Here is a 21,080-nt window from a genome sequence, read left to right as displayed (position 1 = left end):
TAAGGAATATAAGAGAGAAGAATATAGTTTGGGTAGTGGATGATATCCAGTTAATAAATTTGTTCTGGGATCTTGATTAGAGGCTAAAAATAAAGATATGGGTTGTAAACCATAGTGGCACACAAAGTAGTTAAAATAAGGCTCTGCTCACTTAAAATATAGTGAGAGTCTTCCACTAATTCTATTTTGTTCAAAACAGAGTATAAAAATAAAGTAAAAGGTTAAAAGACAAGATATAGGGAAAGTAACTACTAGAAAACCATATACAACTAACTTTATACAAATGCCAAGGAACCAGTTACTACACAAGGAGACATAATTTAATAAATATCACATTTATATTCTGAAAATGTTAATGTCTTTAAAATGACCTGTTCATAGAACCAAATTCTACAAACCAAGTTTCTACTCTGTGGAACGTTATAGGAGAGCTTGGTAATCAAGAATATAGAAATAGCTACATGACACTGGTCTGGAAAACATTTTTTTTTTTTTTTTTGAGAGAGAGTCTCACTTATGATTATGATTATTATTATTATTATTATTGTGTAGAGACAGAGTCTCACTTTATGGCCCTCGGTAGAGTGCCATGGCCTCACACAGCTCACAGCAACCTCCAACTCCCGGGCTTAAGCGATTCTCTTGCCTCAGCCTCCCGAGTAGTTGGGACTACAGGTGCCCGCCACAACACCCGGCTATTTTTTGGTTGCAGTTCAGCAGGGGCCGGGTTTGAACCCCCTGCCCTCGGTATATGGGGCTGGCGCCCTACTGACTGAGCCACAGGCGCCGCCCACATTTTTTAAAATATAACCCCAAAAGCAAAGGCAACAAAAGAAAAAGTAAACAAGTGGGATTGCAACAGATAAAAAGAATCTGCACAGCACAAAAAACAACTAAGGGTGAAGAGATAATCTCTGGATTAGGAGAAAATTTGCTAATACATATCTGATACATTTGATAAGAGGTTGGTATCCAAAATATATTAGGAACACAAATAACTCAATAGCAAGAAAACAAATAACCCCATTAAAAAACAGGCAAAGGAGCTGATAGACATTTCTCAAAAGAATACACACAAATGGAGAACAGGTATATAGGTCAGGGATACAGGTCAGGAATAAGGGAAGTTTAACACCACTAATTGTCAGGGAAATGCAAATTAAAAGCATGAGGCCAGGTATGGTGGCTCATGCCTATGATCCCAGCACTTTGGGAAGCCAAGGCAGGAGGATCACTTGAAGCTAGGAGTTCAAGACCAGGCTGGGAAATACAACAGGACCCTATCTCTTAAAAAAATTAAAAAATTAGCCTGGCATGGTGGTATGCATCTGTAGTCCCATCTTTTAGGGAGGCTGAGCTGGGAGGCTCACTTGAGCCTAGAAGTTTAGGGTTAAAGTGAGCTATGATCGCACCACTGCACTCCAGCCTGGGCAACAAAGCACAACTCTATCTCTAAATAAACAAATGAACAAACATACAATGAGATTTCATCTCACACCTGTTAGAATGTCTATCACCAAATAGATGAAAGATAAGTGTTGGTGAGGATGTGGAGAGAGGGAACCCTTGTGGTAGGGAGGTAAATTAGTACATCCATTATGGAAAACAGTATATAGTTCCCTCAAAAAACTAAAAAATAGAACTACCATATGATCCAGCAATCTCACTTCTGCACATATATCTAGAGGAATTGAAATCAGTACGTCAAAAAAAAACCCACATGCCCATGTTCATTACAGCAATATGCACAATAGCCAAGATATAAAAGTAATCTATGAATGGATAAAGAAAATACAGTATATAAACATAACAGAATACTATTCAGCCTTATTAAATAAGGAAATTCTGTCATTTGCAAAAAATAGAGATGAACCTTGAGAATATTATAGTGAAATATACACTCTCATTCCCATGGAGAATCTAAAATTGTTAAACTCATAGAAGCAGAGAGTAGAATGGTGGTTACTAAAGGGGGGCTCGGGGCGGTGCCTGTGGCTCAAAGGAGTACCGCGCCGGCCCCATATGCCGGAGGTGGGGGGTTCAAACCCAGCCCCGGCCAAAAAATGCGGATAAAAAGGGGGGAGGCTTGCAGGGGAGGTGAGATAGTAGTCCAGGGGTACAACATTTCAGTTAGACAAGAAGAATAAGCTTTTGAAGATCTATTGCACAGCAAACTGATTACAGTTAACAATAAAGTAACACGTACATTTCAAAATTGCTGAGAGTGGATTTCAAATGTGTGCATCACAAAAAAAATGTGAAATGACAAATAGGGTACTTACCTTGATTAATCAATCATTCCACAATGTATATACATACATCAAAACATTACACTGTACCTACTAATATATATAACGATTATTTTTTTCTTTTCTTTTTTTTTTTTTGTAGAACAGAGTCTCACTTTACCTCCTTCAGTAGAGTGCCATGATGTCACAGGACTCACAGCAACCTCTAGCTCTTGGGCTTCCGCGATTCTCCTGCCTCGGCCTCCCGAGCAGCTGGGATTACAGGTGCCTGCCACAACGCCCGGCTATTTTTTGGTTGCAGTTCAGCCAGGGCTGGGTTTGAACCCCCCCACCTCAGTATATGGGGCCAGCGCTCTACTCATTGAGCCACAGGCGCCACCCACGATTATTTTTTCAATTAAAACTAATAAATGTACATGTATACAAAAAAGGAATATAAAAATTAATAATAAAACATTGCTCAGAATACAGTGAGAAAGAACTATACACAGATAAACTACAACAGTAGTCAGATTACAAATTTTATCATGGAGATACCCAAGTTCTAATTACTCCGTATGGAAAATAACTTACTTCTCCCCCATTTAATTGTTAAGTTGCCAATTCACAACTTATAAAAATGTAAGATATAGGTCAGGGATAAGTAAATCTTACATTCTGCTACTTAATACAAATTTAGGCAAAAAGAATGATCTAGAAAGGTGTTAAAAGTTAAAGTCAAAATATATTTGGGAATTATATATTATAACTGACATGCTATCATTTGTTCTATTCCAAAGAGAACATAAGATAAAGTTAATCCTATCTCTACCTGAATGAATCCATTAGCTTACCAGAGAGAAAACAATATCCCATGGTTTCCCCAATCTTGAGGGAGCAATTTCACTACTAGAAATGGTTACACAGGTAAGAAAGAATAGTTGGCTTAGTACAATCTATCAACAATAATAAAAACTCGACACCCATATGAAGAAGCCAATTAAATGAGATCAACTCTGTAAGACTTTATATCCATAAAGGTGTATTGTGTATCACATTGTATTATTTGTCAATCAGCACTACCCCATTCCTAAAATACTTAATATAAAAAAATTGATGATAGTTATACATGTTTCATAAGGATTATCAATTATCTATTTGGGATGGCATAAATATCACTTCTCAAGAATGTTAATACAAAAAGTTCAAATAAGGATTTGCTAGTTAAAATGGTTAGATAGGTAAGAAAGAATAGTTGGCTCTCAGAAATCACTAAAAAAATGATTTCTAATACAATATTGAAAAAGGTCAACCTCCATAGTTTTGAAAACTGATGAGGTAAGTGCTAAGCTGGTATTAAATCATTAAACATTTTAATTTTAATATCATCGAGTATTATTGACAGATTATATGTATCACATTTTGGAGAGACCAGATGTAAGATTTAAAATTGACGTTTTTTCCCAAAAGACAGAAAGAGGGAGATAGGAGGAGAGAGAAAAAGAGAACTAAAGAGAGAAGAAAGCTTTTAGGGGAATATTTCTCTTTTTATGGCAATACAAAATTATATAGAAGATATTAAAGTACTTTTATCCATGCTCTTTAATCCAAAGTAATTTTCCCATTTAGATTCTTTAAAATGTTTCACCTAGTCATATTGTCCATAAAAGTTCTTTCCCCAAACAAAATTTAAAAGCTATAAATCTCTCACTCTAATACAAAATACTTTTGAACACTTATAGCCATATAAGTATTTAATCATTTACTGGGGAAAAAATTACAGATATTAGAACTAAAAGTTTAAGTATAATTTATTTGATTACAAATGCTGTAGCCACTGTGAAAAACAGTATGGCAATTCCTCAAAAACTTAAAGATATATTTATCATATGATCCAGAAATCCATTTCAGGATATAAACTCAAAAAATTTGGGACTCCACCAAATACATGTATTTTATACTCATGTTCATAGAAACATAATTCACAATAGCCCAAAGGTGGAAACAACCTAAATGTCCATTGATGGATAGATGGATAAACAAAATCTGGTATATATAGACAATAGGGGCGGCGCCTGTGGCTCAGTGAGTAGGGCGCCGGCCCCATATGCCGAGGGTGGCAGGTTCAAACCCAGCCCCAGCCAAACTGCAACAAAAAATACCCGGGCGTTGTGGCGGGCGCCTGTAGTCCCAGCTGCTTGGGAGGCTGAGGCAAGAGAACCGCGTAAGCCCAAGAGTTAGAGGTTGCTGTGAGCCGTGTGACGCCACGGCACTCTACCCGAGGGCGGTACAGTGAGACACTATCTCTACAAAAAAAAAAAAAAGAATATTATTCAACCTTAAAAAGGAATGAAATTCTGATACACATTACAACATAGATACACCTTGATGACATTATATTAATGAAATGATCAAGACACAGAAGGACAAGTACTGTCCATGTCAATGAGGTACCTAGAATAGTGAATCTTTAGGTGCAAGTAGAATGGTAGTGGCCAGAAGCTAAGGGAAGGAAGAAATGGGGAGCTATTGTTAAATGAGTATACTGTTTCTGTTTGGGAAAACAAAAAGTTCTGAAAATGGATGGTGGTGATGCATGCCACAATGTGAATGTGCTTACCACTAGTGAAATGCATACTTAAAAAAAGATTAAAATGGTAAATTTTATGTTATGTGTATTTTACCACAATAAAAAACTGATTATAAACATTTTTATCGGCATATGCAAATTAATTACTTGAACATTTATTCACTATATTCAGTCATCATGGCTTAAACTAACCTGAAAACTCCAGCCCATTTCTTAAGAAGTGTTTCATTGTATTGATCTCTTATTTCAAATAAAAGGTCAAAAAGTCGATTCACTGGAAAACCATAACCCTAAAATATGAAAAAAAGGACGATAAACAAGTCAAATATACAAAAATATTCATAAAAAATGTTGAGAATACTAGATAATCACTTGGAAGGGATCACCAGATAATATTGTATGCCATTCCAATGGTGTGGGAAAAAACGTTCTCCTGACTTTCTAATAGACTGCACTAAGTAAAAAAAAAGATCTAATAAAAGGTTTACAGGAATGGAAATTTTTTTCTATTCCATTTCTTCTCTCTTTTTTTCAGTCAGGATTACAGTGCAGCCTTAATACTTAAAATTGTATTAGAATCAAGACTGGAGAAAAAAATTCACGATAAGTATCTATATAACTGTGTCTTGGGAAGTGGTACCTAAACAGGGCACAAGAAGAAAAGATTCTATCTGAAACCTGTGGGCTTCCTTTTGCCCCTTCAATTTAAGATTAACTTTATTGTATAGGGAAATTTACATTTTCCCATCAAACATATCCTCCCCAAAACTTTATTTCTTTCCACCTCCAAGTTCATTAAACTCTTACCCATATCAGGACCACATGTTTTCTCTCATCTCACGGAGTTTTGTCTTTGTTCTTGATCCAGTCTCCTTCTACAGAAACCATTCCATTGGTTGTCTACCCGCTCTACTATGTCTTTAAATTTCACTGGCTCCTTTGCCTAGACTAAATAAACATGCTAAATATTCCTCAATCTTTAAACCAAGAACAACAGAGACCAAAAACGACCCACCTCAATTTTCTGTAACCTCCTGCTTCCCTCTGTTTCCTCTCATAGCCAAACCTACTACAGTCTCTCACTCCTATTCCTTTTTTAAACTACTCTCAATAGTGTCATAAGTTATCTCCTAAATATCAGGTTCAATGATTTCATTCTACCTGATGTCTCTTACTTGAAACTCTTCTGCTTCAAATTCTCTAACATCGCTCTCCTTGTTCTCCTTTTCTATGAACAGTCCTTCCTGTTTCCTTGTTTACTTCTCACTCTATCCTTCAATCTTTTCTTCTAGCTGTCCAGGGTAATCTCAAGTATAAAGACTTCTACATCTATTATTTATTATTATTATTCAAATCTATACTTCTAGCTAGACTTCTCTAAATTCCAAATATTTAATTCCAACACCTCTTACACATCTCTACTCAGCCAGCCAGCACATTAAAGTTAATTTATCTTTTCCTCTCTTTCCAGATAAATCAATTGCTCTTATTTCCTATCTATAATAATATTCTATCATCAATCCAGTTTATCAATAGAGAAAACTACCAAACCATCTAAACTCACCCAAACATATTTAATCAGTCACCAAATTCATTTGACTTCATCTCCTTTACAAATTAAGTATATCATTTTACATAATCTATTCACTTTTCTTCCCAAAATAATCTCGATGCTACCACTGCTTTATTTCATGTCTTTGATATCTCTTGCCTAGATGACTGTAAGAGCTTCCTAAACTGAAATTCCAACCATCTGTCACTGTCAACTTACTCTGTTTCTCAGACTCTCAAAATTACCATTTGAAAGTATAAATCTTATCATGCCATTCCCCTGGTCATAAACTACAAATAGTTACTGAAGTCTCACAAGATCAGCCCTGATCTCAGTCAAACTACCTCATCAGTTTCATCACCACTATCTGCCCTTCCTGGTTCATATCTGTATTTTATAGTTTTAAAAACCATCAAGCTGCTCAACCAGTCTCACATTCACCACATAATTCCTCTATCTATAGTTTACATGTGCTATTTTCTCTTCCATTAATGCTATTTCCTTTTTATTTACTTGCTGAATGCATCCTTCAAATCTAACTCACATTTCAACTTTTTGTATAGCCTTCCCCAACTCCTAAAATCAAAGTTAGTCATTCCATCTTCTGTGAGCCCAAAGCTATTTAACATTATTAGCATGTCTTATTAAACATCTTATTTGTTTACAACTAAACTGTGAATTTCTTGAAACCAAGGATTTTTATGTTATGTCTTACTGATTTTTCTATCTCTATACTGCTAAGATATATTGAGTACTCAAAAAGTGTTAACAATGTATCAAAAAAAGTAAAGATTTATTTACCTTACTAGGTAGTAAGCAGAACTATAAATAAGTTGGTGTTATATTTTTAGTTTATTGTTTAGTCAGCTTTGTTTTAAGCTGAAATACTGACATTTTAAAAAGTAAAATTTCCTTAGGGTGGCAAAGTGCCAATTTAAAAAACTATAAGTATTATGCAGCATTCTTTAATTAGTTTTCATGAAAAGACACACCCCAGTTCCTAAATTAATAGGTATATATTTAAAAGCCAGCATTCATTAATTCAGTATAAGATCCACTTAATACTGGAGCCTGTCAATTTTCAGTGAAATGAAAACACTGCAGAATTTCTGAATAAGGACTACCTCATCTTCCTCAATCTGCTCTCAAAGTAATAAAATTAGAAAGGTACTCTTGTAAAGTTCTGTGCAACTATCATCGTTGTTTTTCCATCCTGTGTTGTTTCTTTTCGTGTGTGTGTGTGTGTGTGTGTGTGTGGTCAGCAACTTTTATTTGACCAGACACACACAAGTCAGACGATATCACCAACAATCAGACTGATACAGCCTGTGAGCAAATCAGGCAAAAGCAGGGAAATGACTGGGACCTGTTGTCTACCATCTTCTGTGTTGGCCTTGAGTATAGATTTAGAGAAAGCTAATGGAATACAAAGCACTAATGTAAAGATATACATCCAGTATATCTATTACCTGAATATTGTCTTTTACTTCTCTTTCATTCTCTGAAGACTTCCTTGGAACCATATCAAATACTCTATATTCAGTTTTCCTCCAAGTCCATTCCAAGAACTACCTGTTATAGTCTACAAACAGATAAGGAGCTTGCACCAGAATATAAATCAATGTTGCGGCCTATATCAAGATCTTGCTTATTCCAAGATGCCACTTGAGCTAAACTTTATATTTAGTAATATATATAGTAAATTTACATTCTCTAACAAAAGCTCCTTCTTATTATGAACCTAACAGACAATGTAGTGACTGGTAACAGTGTGCAGACCAGTGGTCTCCAAGCTACACTTTAAGCAGCAACGCTTTTAAGTCATTAAGGATAGCAAAATTCCCTCAAGCTATTTAGAAATGGGCCTCCAAAATTAGGGCAGCCCCAAACAAAATTTACTGTAAGTTTTCTTGCAGTGATATCAGAAATACAAATGTATTTATCATATAATTTATGAAAATAACAACCAAAAACATCCTACATTACCAATATAAAAGCTATACAATTCAATAAAGATCTAAGGTAATAAAATAATTTACCAAAAGAGTTTGTGAAATTTCCTCCTTTGGTTTAAGGATAAAGTAGATAACTATTATTCTTACAAAGACTCTTGTGAGAAAACAAATAGTTTAAATCAGTATTCCCAAAGCAAATCAGCATTTCCCAAAGATGTTTTAAGGGGAAAAAAAGCCTCAAGGGTCAAATATTGTGAGAAAATGCTGTACTGTCATCTTCCTTTTGGAAACTTATGACATAAATTTGCTCTCAGACAAGGTTTTAGTGGAGAAATATTTTTTGTTTTACTTAGCATTTCCCAAACATTTTTGACCACAGAACCTTTTCTAAAGTAACATTTTTTAACACACTTTGGAAAATACTAGTGTCTATTTCACAAAAAATTACTTCTAACTATAAAGTTGCATAAATTCAAGCATGAAAACAAAAGGTAATCAATTCTTTATTATCTGTGATCAAAGAGGAGAGACAAGGTAGAAGTGTTAAAACTCTGATACTGAAAATTACAAAAACACTAAGTTCTGCAATAATTTAGTTTTAATCTTATTTTTAAAAAGAAAAAACCAATACTCAAAGAAATTTGCCTAATTTCCCTACATGAGAAATCTGTAATTAGGAAGGAAATGAACGTATGAATGTATATAGCTTTTAAACTATGTGTTTTCATACATAGTATCACATTTAAAACTCAAAACAATTCAAAAAAACTAGTAATTAATAAGCCCATTTTCAAGAAGAAAGATCTAAGGCTGAAAGTACTGGTAGGTACACAATTAGTCAACAGCACAGGCAGAATGGAAATCCAGAGCCTCTGTGATTCTAGAACCCATGCTCACCATCTGAAGCCAGAACTTGCCTCTTCTAATTTCCAGTTGAGGGTTCTTTGCATTATACCCTGTGTATTTTTTTTTTAACAGCAAAAATACTTTTATTTATTCTAACTGAATGGCCAATATTTTAAAAGATGGCACTATTTCCTGAGTTCTGTCCAAGCTTCATATTGAGAAGGAGGTGGTATGAAATAGTCCTGGATAACAAGGGAATACCAATACACACGAAGTATGACAATTAAGTTTGCAAACTTGTCCTAGAAAAAGTACTACATAACTCATTACTGAATATCACTAAGTTGCCTTCTAAGTACTACCCTTGGGAAACTATGCACCGATGCCAGTGCCTCATCCACCCTTCAAAGAAGTTTTGGAACTCTTTTTCTGGAATAGCCATCAAAGCTGTCATTAGCACACAAAAACGTGCAACAACAATTATGAACACCACTGAGCAAGACATTGCCACATGTTCACACTAACACAGCTATGAGATAGTGATATACCAATCCTTACCAAGTTGCTTGTATAGTGCTGCCAACATAAGTGAACGGTGGCAAGTTCATGAACTTAATTGTCAGACTTAGTACAGTAGCTCCAATGGTCATTCCAGAAAAAGAGATCCAAAATTGCCTTGAAGGGTGGACTAAGTGCTGGTGTCAGCACATTGCTTCCCAAAGGTAGTACTTAGAAGGTAACCATAGTAGACATGTTCAGCAATGAGATATGTAACACTTTTTCTAGGATGAGTCCACAAACTTAATCATCAGGCCACTGTAAGTGAACATTTATGACTACTAATTTATTACCATTACTCCAAAATAAAATAATTGGGTATGGTCTATATTTTATATACCTTTAAGTGCTCAAAATAGCCATTAATTGTTAGTTTATTACCTACCTGCAAAGTATCTGCAAATATTACAATGAGATTCTTCAGCTCCAGAACAAGATCAGGATCAGTGCAATAGGACTAAGGGTAGAAACACAAACAAAGCAACAACAACAAAAAATCAGAGTCATTTGGTTATAAACTAAGAAATAAGAACCTAAAAATTTTTCTTTCAATCTGCAGACTTAAATTTAAAACCTCAATTAGTTAGCTCCAAAGCCGACCTTCTCTATTCAGTATAAATTCTTAGAGGAAAAAATCTTAACATGACATACCTAAAGCATAATATGAAAAAACATTTTCCTGAAATTTCTGTACACTCAACTTTGGGCAAAGCAATGATGTTTTATATTTCCAAAAGTCTTTAGATTTTAAGAAACTAGTTCTTTTAAACTCAAAAGAATAGTGTGTGTGTGTATATATATATATATAAAACGTTTTCAGTTTTCATTTATTATTCTCCATCTTATAAAGGAGACATGATATATTACTTTTTCCAAAATAATAATGACAATTTAAGTATTTTCTTAATAATTAACCAAAAGAAATGATAGTGAAATTTGCTCCACCTCTTTAACAGGATTTAATACGATTTTGAATGTGATGTTACATTTAATATGATTTCATATTTGATGTCATGGAATTAGTAGGAAACATACTATAATTTAAATATTCAGAGCTGATCTAAATATAAACCACTGTAAAATGTACTATTCTTTATTAATATGTTAGAAAAAGTACTTCATTGGATAAACAGTATAGCAAAAATCTACATTTCAAATAAATAAAAAGGTAGTGTATTTATAAGCTAAATACCACATAACCTAATAAACCTTCTCCAACATCTTTTAATTCTCCATTATCAATTATAAAATTCTCACAAATAACAAATAATACAATTTTAAATATGAGGATATTTCACTGAAGATAACCTACTAAAACTATTTTAAGGAAAAGCCAGAACTGACCAATTATTAATTTCAATGGTCTTTATAACAACAACATATTTCCTATTCCCATAAAAGGTATTAGGAAAATATGTGATCATTTAATTTTTATCCATAAAAAAAGTCATTACATAAAGGTTCACTATTTCAAATGAGTTGAAATTTTAAAAATTGCAAATTTTTAAGAATGATTACAGTGTGCTACTGCAAATTGTAAACACTGAGTAAGTTCTATTGAATTTTAATGGTGGAGTTTATTTTAAAAACAAAGAATTTGGAATGATAATTAAAATCCCTTTCTTCATGGTGCTTTTCAGTGATCTAATGAAGAGGCCAGTGGCAACTAATGAGACCAGTTTAATTCTTCATTTTCTGTTATACTGGAATAAGAGTACATTACTACTTCCAAATCTGAGCAATTACCAAAAATGCAGAATGATGGAGGTACAGTTTTACTCTGACATTATGTACCTGAGAAGTTCTTGAACTAACTGAATTAAAATTTTAGTAACATAAATTATCTGACTTACTGAATGAGCTCTAAGGACAGCAATTATCTTTGCAAGGGCCATGTTCCAAAGTTCATCTGTGTATGCCCTGGTTACTAATCCTTGGGTCACATGTAAAATGTGATCTTCCACCACAAAGAACCTAAAAAAAATAATTGCCAACATAGCAAGCATTAAGAAAAAATAAATAAATAAAAAATAAATATTTCTGGCATTCAACATAATAAAAAATTAATAATAGTTATTTCCATATTAGATACATACCCTACAATTTGAGTGAAATATCTTCTATAGCCATCAACTGTTTCATGCTTTAAATGAAAAATAAAAATCAATTTAAACCAATAAATACCAGTAACATAAAAGTAAGTTCCAAGTCACTACAATTTCATTAACAAATATTTATTGAGAGCCTGCTATATACTGCACATATTTTTAGGCACCAGGAATAAACAACGAACAAGTTAAAAAGTAAGTATGATTTCAAAACCCTCTTCTCGACAGACTAGTTAAGCCACCATCATCCCTCACTTTGGCTATAACACCATCATCCTACGTAGTCTCCCCAACTTGCAGGCTTCACTACAGTTTATTTTCCATATAACTGCTAGAATGACACCTTTCAAACAATAATTTGATCATTATACCTTCTGCCAAAATCTTTTCAATGACTTTTTATCTGAATCATAATAAAAGTCAAACTCCTTAAAAATGGTCTACAATTGCCTATTCGTTCATAATTTTAACAAACGGCATATAGGAAAATATTTGATCATTTGACTTTCATTCATAAAAAGTTTATTCTATGAAATATTTCCTTATTTCAATTGAGTTGAAATGTACATTTTCCATATTTCTTAAAAGTGATCCAGTTTTCAAACATCTAGGTTGTTTCCAGGTTTTAGGGGGAGGAATTAATAATACTTTTAGCATAAAAATACTATGATCAGAAAATGTAGTCTGCCCAACACTAAATTTTTCTGATACTTGCTTTATAACACAGTATGTAGGAAATTTTTCTATTAACGGTGTATGTATGCTTTAAAAGAATATTTTCCAATAATAGTTAAAACAGAATTCCATATATTCCATTAGATCAAGCTTATTAGGCATGTTCTGTATTCTTACTGATAGTCTATCTACTTGGTTTATAAAATACCAGCACATTTTTAAAAATCCACTATGCCTGTGGATTTTTTAATTTCTCCTTATAATCCTGACAATTTTCTTTAAATATTCTAATTCTTTAAATTAATTCTGAAATTAAATATCGTTAAATTTCTTTAAATATTATCAGCTGTTTATAAGATTAGAATTACAATTTTTTTTAGCAATTCTAAGGCACACTTTATTTCCATCATTCTAGCTTTCTCCTTTCTCTATTATATAGTAAAATACATGTTCTGTTTCTGCTCTTTTAAAATTTACTCTAGAAATCACATTATGCATTTTTAAGACAAGCTCTAAAGTTAATCAATGCTTTTACTCGCTTAAGATCTGGACAATATAAGATAATTCAATTTGATTAACTTCCATCTCATTCCAATGTTTATGTTGTTGAATATTTAAATTCCATTTTGTTCTAAACTCTATATTAAACTGTATTACTTCCTACGTTTAATACAGATTTACCTACATATTTATACTTTCTTTGCTATTCATTCCTTCTTATATCTCGTATCTTCCATTTTGCATCACTGTGTGTTTGTCTGAAGTGTACAGGGGTTCCTTAGTACAGGAGTTTGGTGTCTGCTCTTCGTTGTCTGAAAATGTCTATCTTTGCCCTTATTTGACAGTGTTCTTCTTTCAGTTTTGAAGATATTTCATTGTTTCCTTTATTTGAAAATACTCTTTCTTTGTGGGCACTTTTAAGATCTTCCATTTGCTTTTTTTTTTAATAATTTTTTTGTTTGTTTGTTTGCGATTCACTGAGGGTACAAAGAATTAGGTTACACTGATTGCATTTGTTAAAGTCCCTCTTATAATTGTGTCCTGCCCCTAAGAGATGTGCCATAGACCATGACCCTCGATCCTCCTTTTCCCCACCTTCTCCCCTCTCCCCACTTGCTCATTTCCCTACTCCACCCCCCAATTATATTGGCTCATCTACTGCCTTCATATTAGAATAGAGTACTTTGGATTCTTGCTTCCCTATTCTTGTGATGCTTTACTAAGAAGAATGTGTTTCACTTCCATCCAGGTTAATACAAAAGATGTAAAGTCTCTGTTGTTTTTTTTTAGTGACTGAATAGTATTCCATGGCATACATTTACCACAGCTTGTTAATCCATTCCTGGGTTGGTGGGCATTTATGCTGTTTCTACAATTTGGCGATTATAAATTGAGCTGTGATGAACAGCCTAGTGCAAATATCCTTATGATAAAAGGATTTTTTTCCTTCTGGGTAGATGCCCAGTAATGGGATTGCAGGATCAAATGGGAGGTCTAATTTGAGTTCTTTGAGAATACACCCTACTTCCTTCCAAAAAGGCTGTACTAGTTTGCAGACCCATCAGCAGTGTAAAAGGGTTCCCTTCTCTGCACATCCATGCCACCAGCAACTGCAGTTTTGAGACTTTGTGATATGGGTTATTCTCATAAGGATGTTGTTTCCTTAGCTGTACAGAAGTTTTTCAGGTTAACTAAGTCCCATTTCTTTATTTTTATTATTGTTGCAATTGCCACGGAATTCTTCTTCATAAAATCTTTCCCCAGGCTGAATAGGGATTCTTTTCCCCAGTGTATGTTCTTGTTTGGTTTATCAAATATCAGGTGACTGTAAGAGGTTAGTTTCATCTCATGGTTTTCTCTTCTGTTCCACTTGTCAATGTCTCTATTTTTGTGCCAATACCATGCTGTTTTGATGACTATGGCCTTGTAGTACAGCCTAAAGTCTGGTAGGCTGATGCCCCTGGCTTTGTTTTTATTGCTGAGAATTGCTTTAGCTATACGGGGTTTTTTCTGGTTCCATACAAAACAAAGAATTATTTTTCCCAAATCTTGAAAATGGCATTTTAATGGGGATTGCACTGAACCTATAGTTTTCATCGGGTAGTATAGACATTTTCACAATGTTGATTCTTCCCAGCCATGACCATGGTATGTTCTTCCATTTGTGAATACCTTTTGCTATTTCTTTTCTTATGTTTCATTATTTTCTTTGTAGAGGTCCTTTACCTTCTTTTGCTAGGTATGTCTTTTTATTTATTTATTTTTTTGAAGCTACTGTGAAGGGAATTGTGTCCTTGATTAGCTTTTCATCTTGGCTGTTACTGGCATATATAAAGGCTACCTATTTGTGGATGTTGATTTTAAATCCTGAGACATTACTGCAATTTTTGATCATTTCCAGGAGTCTTGTGGTTGAGTCTTTGGGATTCTCTAAGTATAAAATCATATCATCTGAACAAAGAGCGAGAGTTTGATCTCCTCTGCACCCATTTGGACACCCTTTATTTACTTCTCTTGCCTGATTGTATTGGCTAGAACTTTCAGCACTATGTTGAAGAGTAGTGGTGATAAAGGACAGCCCTGTCTGCTTCCAGTTCTAAGTGCAAAAGCTTTCAGTTTTACTCCATTCAGTATAATATTAGCTGTGGGTTTGTCACAGATGGCTTTGATCAATTTAAGAAATGTGCCACCTATGCCTGTATTCTTAAGGGTTCTACTTAGAAGGGATGCTGAATTTTATCGAACGCTTTTTCTGCATCTATTGAGAGGATCATATGATCTTTGTTTTTGCTTCTGTTAATACAGTAACTTACATTTATGCGTATGTTAAACCAGCTTTGCATCCCTGTTATGAAACCTACTTGATCACGATGAATGACTTTATTTATTTATTTATTTTTTTTTTGGTAGAGACAGAGTTTCACTTTATTGCCCTCGGTAGAGTGCCGTGGCATCACACAGCTCATGCAACCTCCAACTCCTGGGCTTAGGCGATTCTCCTGCCTCAGCCTCCCGAGTAGCTGGGACTACAGGCGCCCGCCACAACGCCCAGCTATTTTTGTGTTGCAGTTTGGGCGGGGCTGGGTTTGAACCTGCCACCCTCGGCATATAGGGCCGGCACCCTGCTCACTGAGCCACAGGCGCCGCCCGATGAATGACTTTTTAAATGTATAGCTATAATCTACTGGCTAGGATTTTGTTGAGAATTTTTGCATGTATATTCATTGGTGAAATTGGTCTGTAGTTCTTCTTTTTAGTTGGGTCTTTTCCCAGTTTTGGTATCAGATGATGTTTGCTTCATAGAACATGTTGGGGAAGATTCCTTCCTTCTCGATATTTTGGAATAATTTCTGCAGTATGGGTATAAGCTCTTCTTTGAAGGTTTGATAGAATTCTGGTGTGAAGCCATCTGGAACAGGGCTTTTCTTTTTGGGGAGTTTTTTTGTTGTTTCTTCGATTTCAGTTCTTGAAATCAGTCTGTTCATGAGATCTATTTATTCTTGGTTAAGTCTAGGGAGAGGGTATGATTCCAGGTATTGATTCATTTCCTCCATGTTGTCAAATTTCTGGGCATATATAGAGTTTCTTGTACTACTCAGAGATGATCTCTTGTATCTCTGTGGCATCTGTTATTCCCCTTTATCATTTCTGATTGAAGTGATTAGAGAGTTTTCTTTTTCTAGTTAATCTGGACAAATGTTTATTGATTTTATTTAGTTTTTCAAAAAACCAACCTTTTAGGGCAGTGCCTGTAGCTCAGTGAGTAGGATGCCAGCCCCATATACTGAGGTTGGCAGGTTTGAACCCGGCCCCAGCCAAACTGCAACAAAAAAATAGCCAGGCATTGTGGCAGGTACCTGTAGTCCCAGCTACTCGGGAGGTGGAAGCAAGAGAATCGCCTAAGCCCAAGAGCTAGAGGTTGCTGTGAGTTGTGACGCCATTGCACTCTACCAAGGGTGACATAGTGAGACTGTCTCTAAAAAAAAACCTTTCGTTTCATTAATTTTCTCAATGATTCTTCTGTTTTCAATTTCACTCATGTTTGATTTAATTTTGGTTATTTCTTTTCTGCTGGGTTTGGGATTAGATAGTTCTTTTTCCAATTTTGTAACATGGTTCATGAGTCTGTTGATGCGCTCTCTTTCTGTTTTTCGTATTAGGAACATAATGTAATACATTTCCCTCTTAAGACTGCTTTTGCTGTATCCCACAGGTTTTAGTAACTTGTGTCTTCTTCACTGTTATTATGTCTGAGGAATTTAACGATTTCCTCTTTTATCTCTTCCTGAACCCAACTATCATTCAGCATAAAGTTGTTTAATTTCCATGCCTTTGTGTGGGGGTGAATGTTTTTGTTGGAGTTGAGTTCCACCGTTATTGCCTTGTGGTCTGAGAAAATACAAGGTATAATTTTCATTCTTTTAATTTCGCCAAGGTTTGATTTGTACCCTAAGATGTGATCTGTTTTGTGTTGCACCATACCATACCATGGAGTATGTACCATATCATGGGCTGAGGAGAAAAATGTATATTCTTCACCTTTGAGATGGTGTGTTCTGTATATGTCTATTAATCCCAATCTAGGGTCACATTTAAGTCCTTTGTATCTTTGTTTAGTTTCTGTTTACAGCAGTGGTTCTCAACCTCCCTAATGCAGTGACCCTTTAATATAGTTCCTCATGTTGTGGTGACCCCCAACCAAGTAGCAACGAAATAATTTTATGGTTCGGGTCACCACAACATGAGAAACTGTATGAAAGGGTCGCAGCATTAGGAAGGTTGAGAACCACTGTTCTAAGGTCACAAAGATTTTATCCTTTTTTTTTTTCAGTTCTACAATTTTAGCTCTTCCATTTAGGTCCATGATCCACATCTTGTATTAATGAATTAAGTAAAAATCAATATTCATTTTTGCATATGGATCATTTAATTCTCTTGTGGTCAGAGGACAAACTGTGTGATTTCATGCCTCTTATATTTTTGTTATTTGTTTTATGGCCCAGGATATGATCTATCTCAGGCAAGTGTCCATATGCACTTGAAAAACATTTATATTCTGCTGTTTGGGGTGGAGTAGTCAATAAAGGTCAATTAGATCAAGTTAACTAATAACGTTTTTCCATTCTTCTATTCTCTCTTTATCTTAGGTGTTCTGCAATTTCATTGTAAGTTTTCTAAGAGTTTATCTCTTTTTATTTAACCTACTTGGGATTCCTTGGGCTTGACTCTGTAGATTTCTAATCACTATCTGTCCAAGAAAATTCTCAGCTATGTCACCAAATATTCTTTGATCTCATTTGCACTATTCTCATTCTGAAACTCCAGTTAGATGTATTGTTAGACCACTGTACCTCCTATGTGTCTCTTCTGTATTTTTTCATTTGTCTTTTTGTGATGCTTAATTATTTCCAGATAATTTCTTCAGATCAGCTGAGAGAGAATTCAACTGCTAAATGTATTCACAACATTTTTAACTTAAATTAGTACATCTTTAATTTCTACATATTCTGTTCGATTTTTCTTCACATCTGTTTGGTCATTCCTCATAATTTCTGTTACCTATTTATAGAACAAAGCTTGTCTTTTATTTCTTTAAATATATCAAATAGCATTATTTTATCCTCTGTGCCTAATAATTCAAATATCTAGTCTTTTAGAATCTACTTCTGTGGTAAATATTTCTAATGATACTCACTTCTTTGGTAATTATTTTTGACTGTGAATTGCTACTTTTAACTATGGGATAACAGTGCAGAGATCTATATTTGCTTCTGCCAGGTTCTTAAAGACAATATGTGTATCAGCATGAAACCACTTTAAACTAAATTTTGAGCTTATATTTTTGATTATACAAGTAGAATGAATTTGGATTGCAAACAAAAGCAGTAACAAACTGCTTGTAATGAATTCTCAAGGAAATTTTTTTTTCTGTTCTCTTAGCACCAAGATTTGAGATCAGTAATTTTCCTTGCAGTATCTGCCAGAAGGAACAGGGAGGTTTTCAGATGGTTTTATATCTAAGGCTCATCCTACTAACAGGGCTTTTTATTCTTTGGGAGTCTCAATTTTATAAGGGAGATAATCTCTTCTTAGACATCTACCTTGGGTGCACTCTGGGCTTAGCCTGTTGTAGCTCATATCCTTAAAACTCATGCTTTCTTATGCAGCAGATGCTCCTAGGATAAAAGCTACATTCAGTGTCTCATTAAACCTTTCTCAATTTCTGCCTTCATTTAGGTTTTCTCGTTTTATTTGTTCTAGTCAGGTGTTTTGAGGTATAAATTATATAAATTACATACAATAAAACTCATTCATGTGCAGTTTCTCTAGATTTTCCTTTTCTTTTTTGGGGGGGGGTTTTTGTTTTTTTTTTTGTTTTGAGACACAGTCACCCTGGGTAGAGTGCCGTGGAGTCATAGCTCATAGAAATCTCAAACTTCTGGGCTCTAGTGATCCTCTTGCCTCAGCCTCTGAAGTAGCTGAGACTACAGGCTCCTGCCACCAACCACTCCTGGATAGTTTTTCTATTTTCAGTAGAGATGGGGTCTCACTCTTTCTCAGGCTGATCTCGAACTCCTGAGATCAAGCAATCTCCCTGCCTTGGCTTCCCGGAGTGTTACAATTACAGGCAGGAACCACCACACACAGCCTTTCTATGAGTTTTTGAAAATACATCTAGTCATGTAACTATCAACACAAACAATATACAGGACAGTTCCTCATCCTTAATTTTTGGTCTATTTTTTTGCCAGATCCTCAGTATAGTTAAAAATAATTTAAGATTTAAAAAAATGTCTAGACAGCATCATTAGTTGTTTTTTCTGTCAAACAATTAATCAAGGTACACCATCCACTGTATTGCCAGAAACTAATTACCACTCTCGGGCATTTTATGTGTTTACCTGTTGATTTTTTTTTTTATTTACTATCTTCTCTAATTGAATAAGCTTATGGAAAGAGATTTATCTGTTTTGTTCACTGCTATACTCTAAGTGCCTGAACCAATGATTAGAAATGGTAGGTGTTCAATAAATATTTGTAATTGAATGAATAGTGATACATGCTCTGAAGAAATTAAAGCAGGGTAAAGGATAAAAAGTGACAACATAACCAATTCAAAATATTTAACTACTTACCATACTTGACTGGGGCTGCAATACCAGTCTTGCTTGTTTCTTTCTTTGCTTTCGGTAATAATTTTCAAATGTTTCCTCATCACCCTAAAATAAAATCAGCAGAGTAATGAAACACCCACACATACACACACCATGCACAGCTAAAATAAGTATGTCTTTGCCCCCTAACAGTTGTTTTAAATTTTCCTACTAGAGGAGAAATGCTGCCCGTCACTTCATATTGAATGTCGAGAATAAGTTTTCACTGTAATTTCATTATTATTAGTCTTAGTGCAGTCTGATAGAACGTTCTGTGTTGATAGACGTTTTCTATGTCTTCACTGTTTAATATAGTAACCGCTAGTCACATGGGGCTATTGAGTATTTGAAATGTACTTAACAGGACTAAGGCACTTTTTAGTTTTGTTTAATTTTAATTAACTTAAATGTAAGTGGTTACATATAGCCAGCAGAGGTCTATCTTTACCACTTAACTCTCTAAGTCTGTTAGAACATAGTTCACATCCATCTAGTTCACCTTCATATCCTTATCACTTAAAAAATGCTTGGCATGCAGAAGGCAGTCAATAAACATTTGTTAAATAAATGACAGAAAAAATAAATAAATAAATAAAATCCATCCCTTCTACCTTCCTCTTGGCTTAAAAAAGAATTCACATAGTCGGAAGAAAATGTTAGGAGCCCAGTTCCCTACTCATCTAAGGCTCCAAAGGAGGGAAAAAAAAAATCAACAACAAGAAAATATGTCAAAGACCCATATTTTCACTAAAAAAAATTCTGATTTTATTTTCTTTATACTTGCTTTGCTACAAAAATCATAGCTTTTCTTAGTGCTACCTAAAGCAAACTCATAATGCAGAAAATATTTTTATTTAGGTATCCCCTGGGAAAGTTCTTCCAATTTTTTTGTAACTAAGAGAATTTTTTTAAAACTATAGTGTCCCTCACACAGTTTTAATTTGTTAACTAACGTTAGTTGATGTGTCTTGTTTTTCCTCAGAATGGCTTGTCATCCTTTGAAATTCAGTTCCCTTGGTTGCTGTGTAGTTCAATTCTCTGATGGGCTCAAAAAAACTATGGTTTTATAGGCTATCCACCTGCTAGAGTACAGTGGTACCATGATGGCTCATTTCAACCTCAAACTCCTGGGCTCAAACAAGCCTCCTGCCTCAGCCTCTCAGTCTCCCAAGTAGCTGGGACTACAAACTGTGTTTTTTTGTTGTTGCTGGTTTTTTGTTTGTTTGTTTGTTGTAGCAACAGCATCCTGCTCCTGCTCAGGCTGATTTTGAACTCCTGACCTCACGCAATCTTCCCACCTCGGCCTCCCTAAATGCGAGGATTACAGGCAAGAGCCATCACACCCAGCCTTAATGTTTCCTTTATATTTTCTAATGTAATAAGTTTTTATTTTTATTTCACTTCTGAGATTGTA

The 21,080-nt window shown here is 34.6% G+C and overlaps 1 protein-coding gene across 5 annotated transcripts in view; it reads right to left on the bottom strand.

The window, feature by feature from the left end:
• Positions 1-21,080, bottom strand: part of EXOC6 (exocyst complex component 6) — a 232,339-nt gene that overhangs the window by 102,352 nt on the left and 108,907 nt on the right. For all 5 annotated transcript variants that reach the window (XM_053582721.1, XM_053582723.1, XM_053582724.1 and 2 more), the window contains 5 exons: positions 19,649-19,732; positions 11,826-11,872; positions 11,583-11,703; positions 10,115-10,186; positions 5,011-5,108 (listed from right to left, as the gene is read on the bottom strand). In XM_053582721.1, the coding sequence (XP_053438696.1) occupies positions 5,011-5,108; positions 10,115-10,186; positions 11,583-11,703; positions 11,826-11,872; positions 19,649-19,732 (422 nt within the window). The remainder of the gene's footprint in view (positions 1-5,010; positions 5,109-10,114; positions 10,187-11,582; positions 11,704-11,825; positions 11,873-19,648; positions 19,733-21,080) is intronic.

The sequence above is a fragment of the Nycticebus coucang genome, chromosome 3 (assembly GCF_027406575.1).
Source record: "Nycticebus coucang isolate mNycCou1 chromosome 3, mNycCou1.pri, whole genome shotgun sequence".
NCBI lineage: Eukaryota > Metazoa > Chordata > Mammalia > Primates > Lorisidae > Nycticebus > Nycticebus coucang.
The sequence above is the reverse complement of the archived record's forward strand: the minus strand, read 5'-3'. Positions and strand labels throughout refer to the sequence as shown.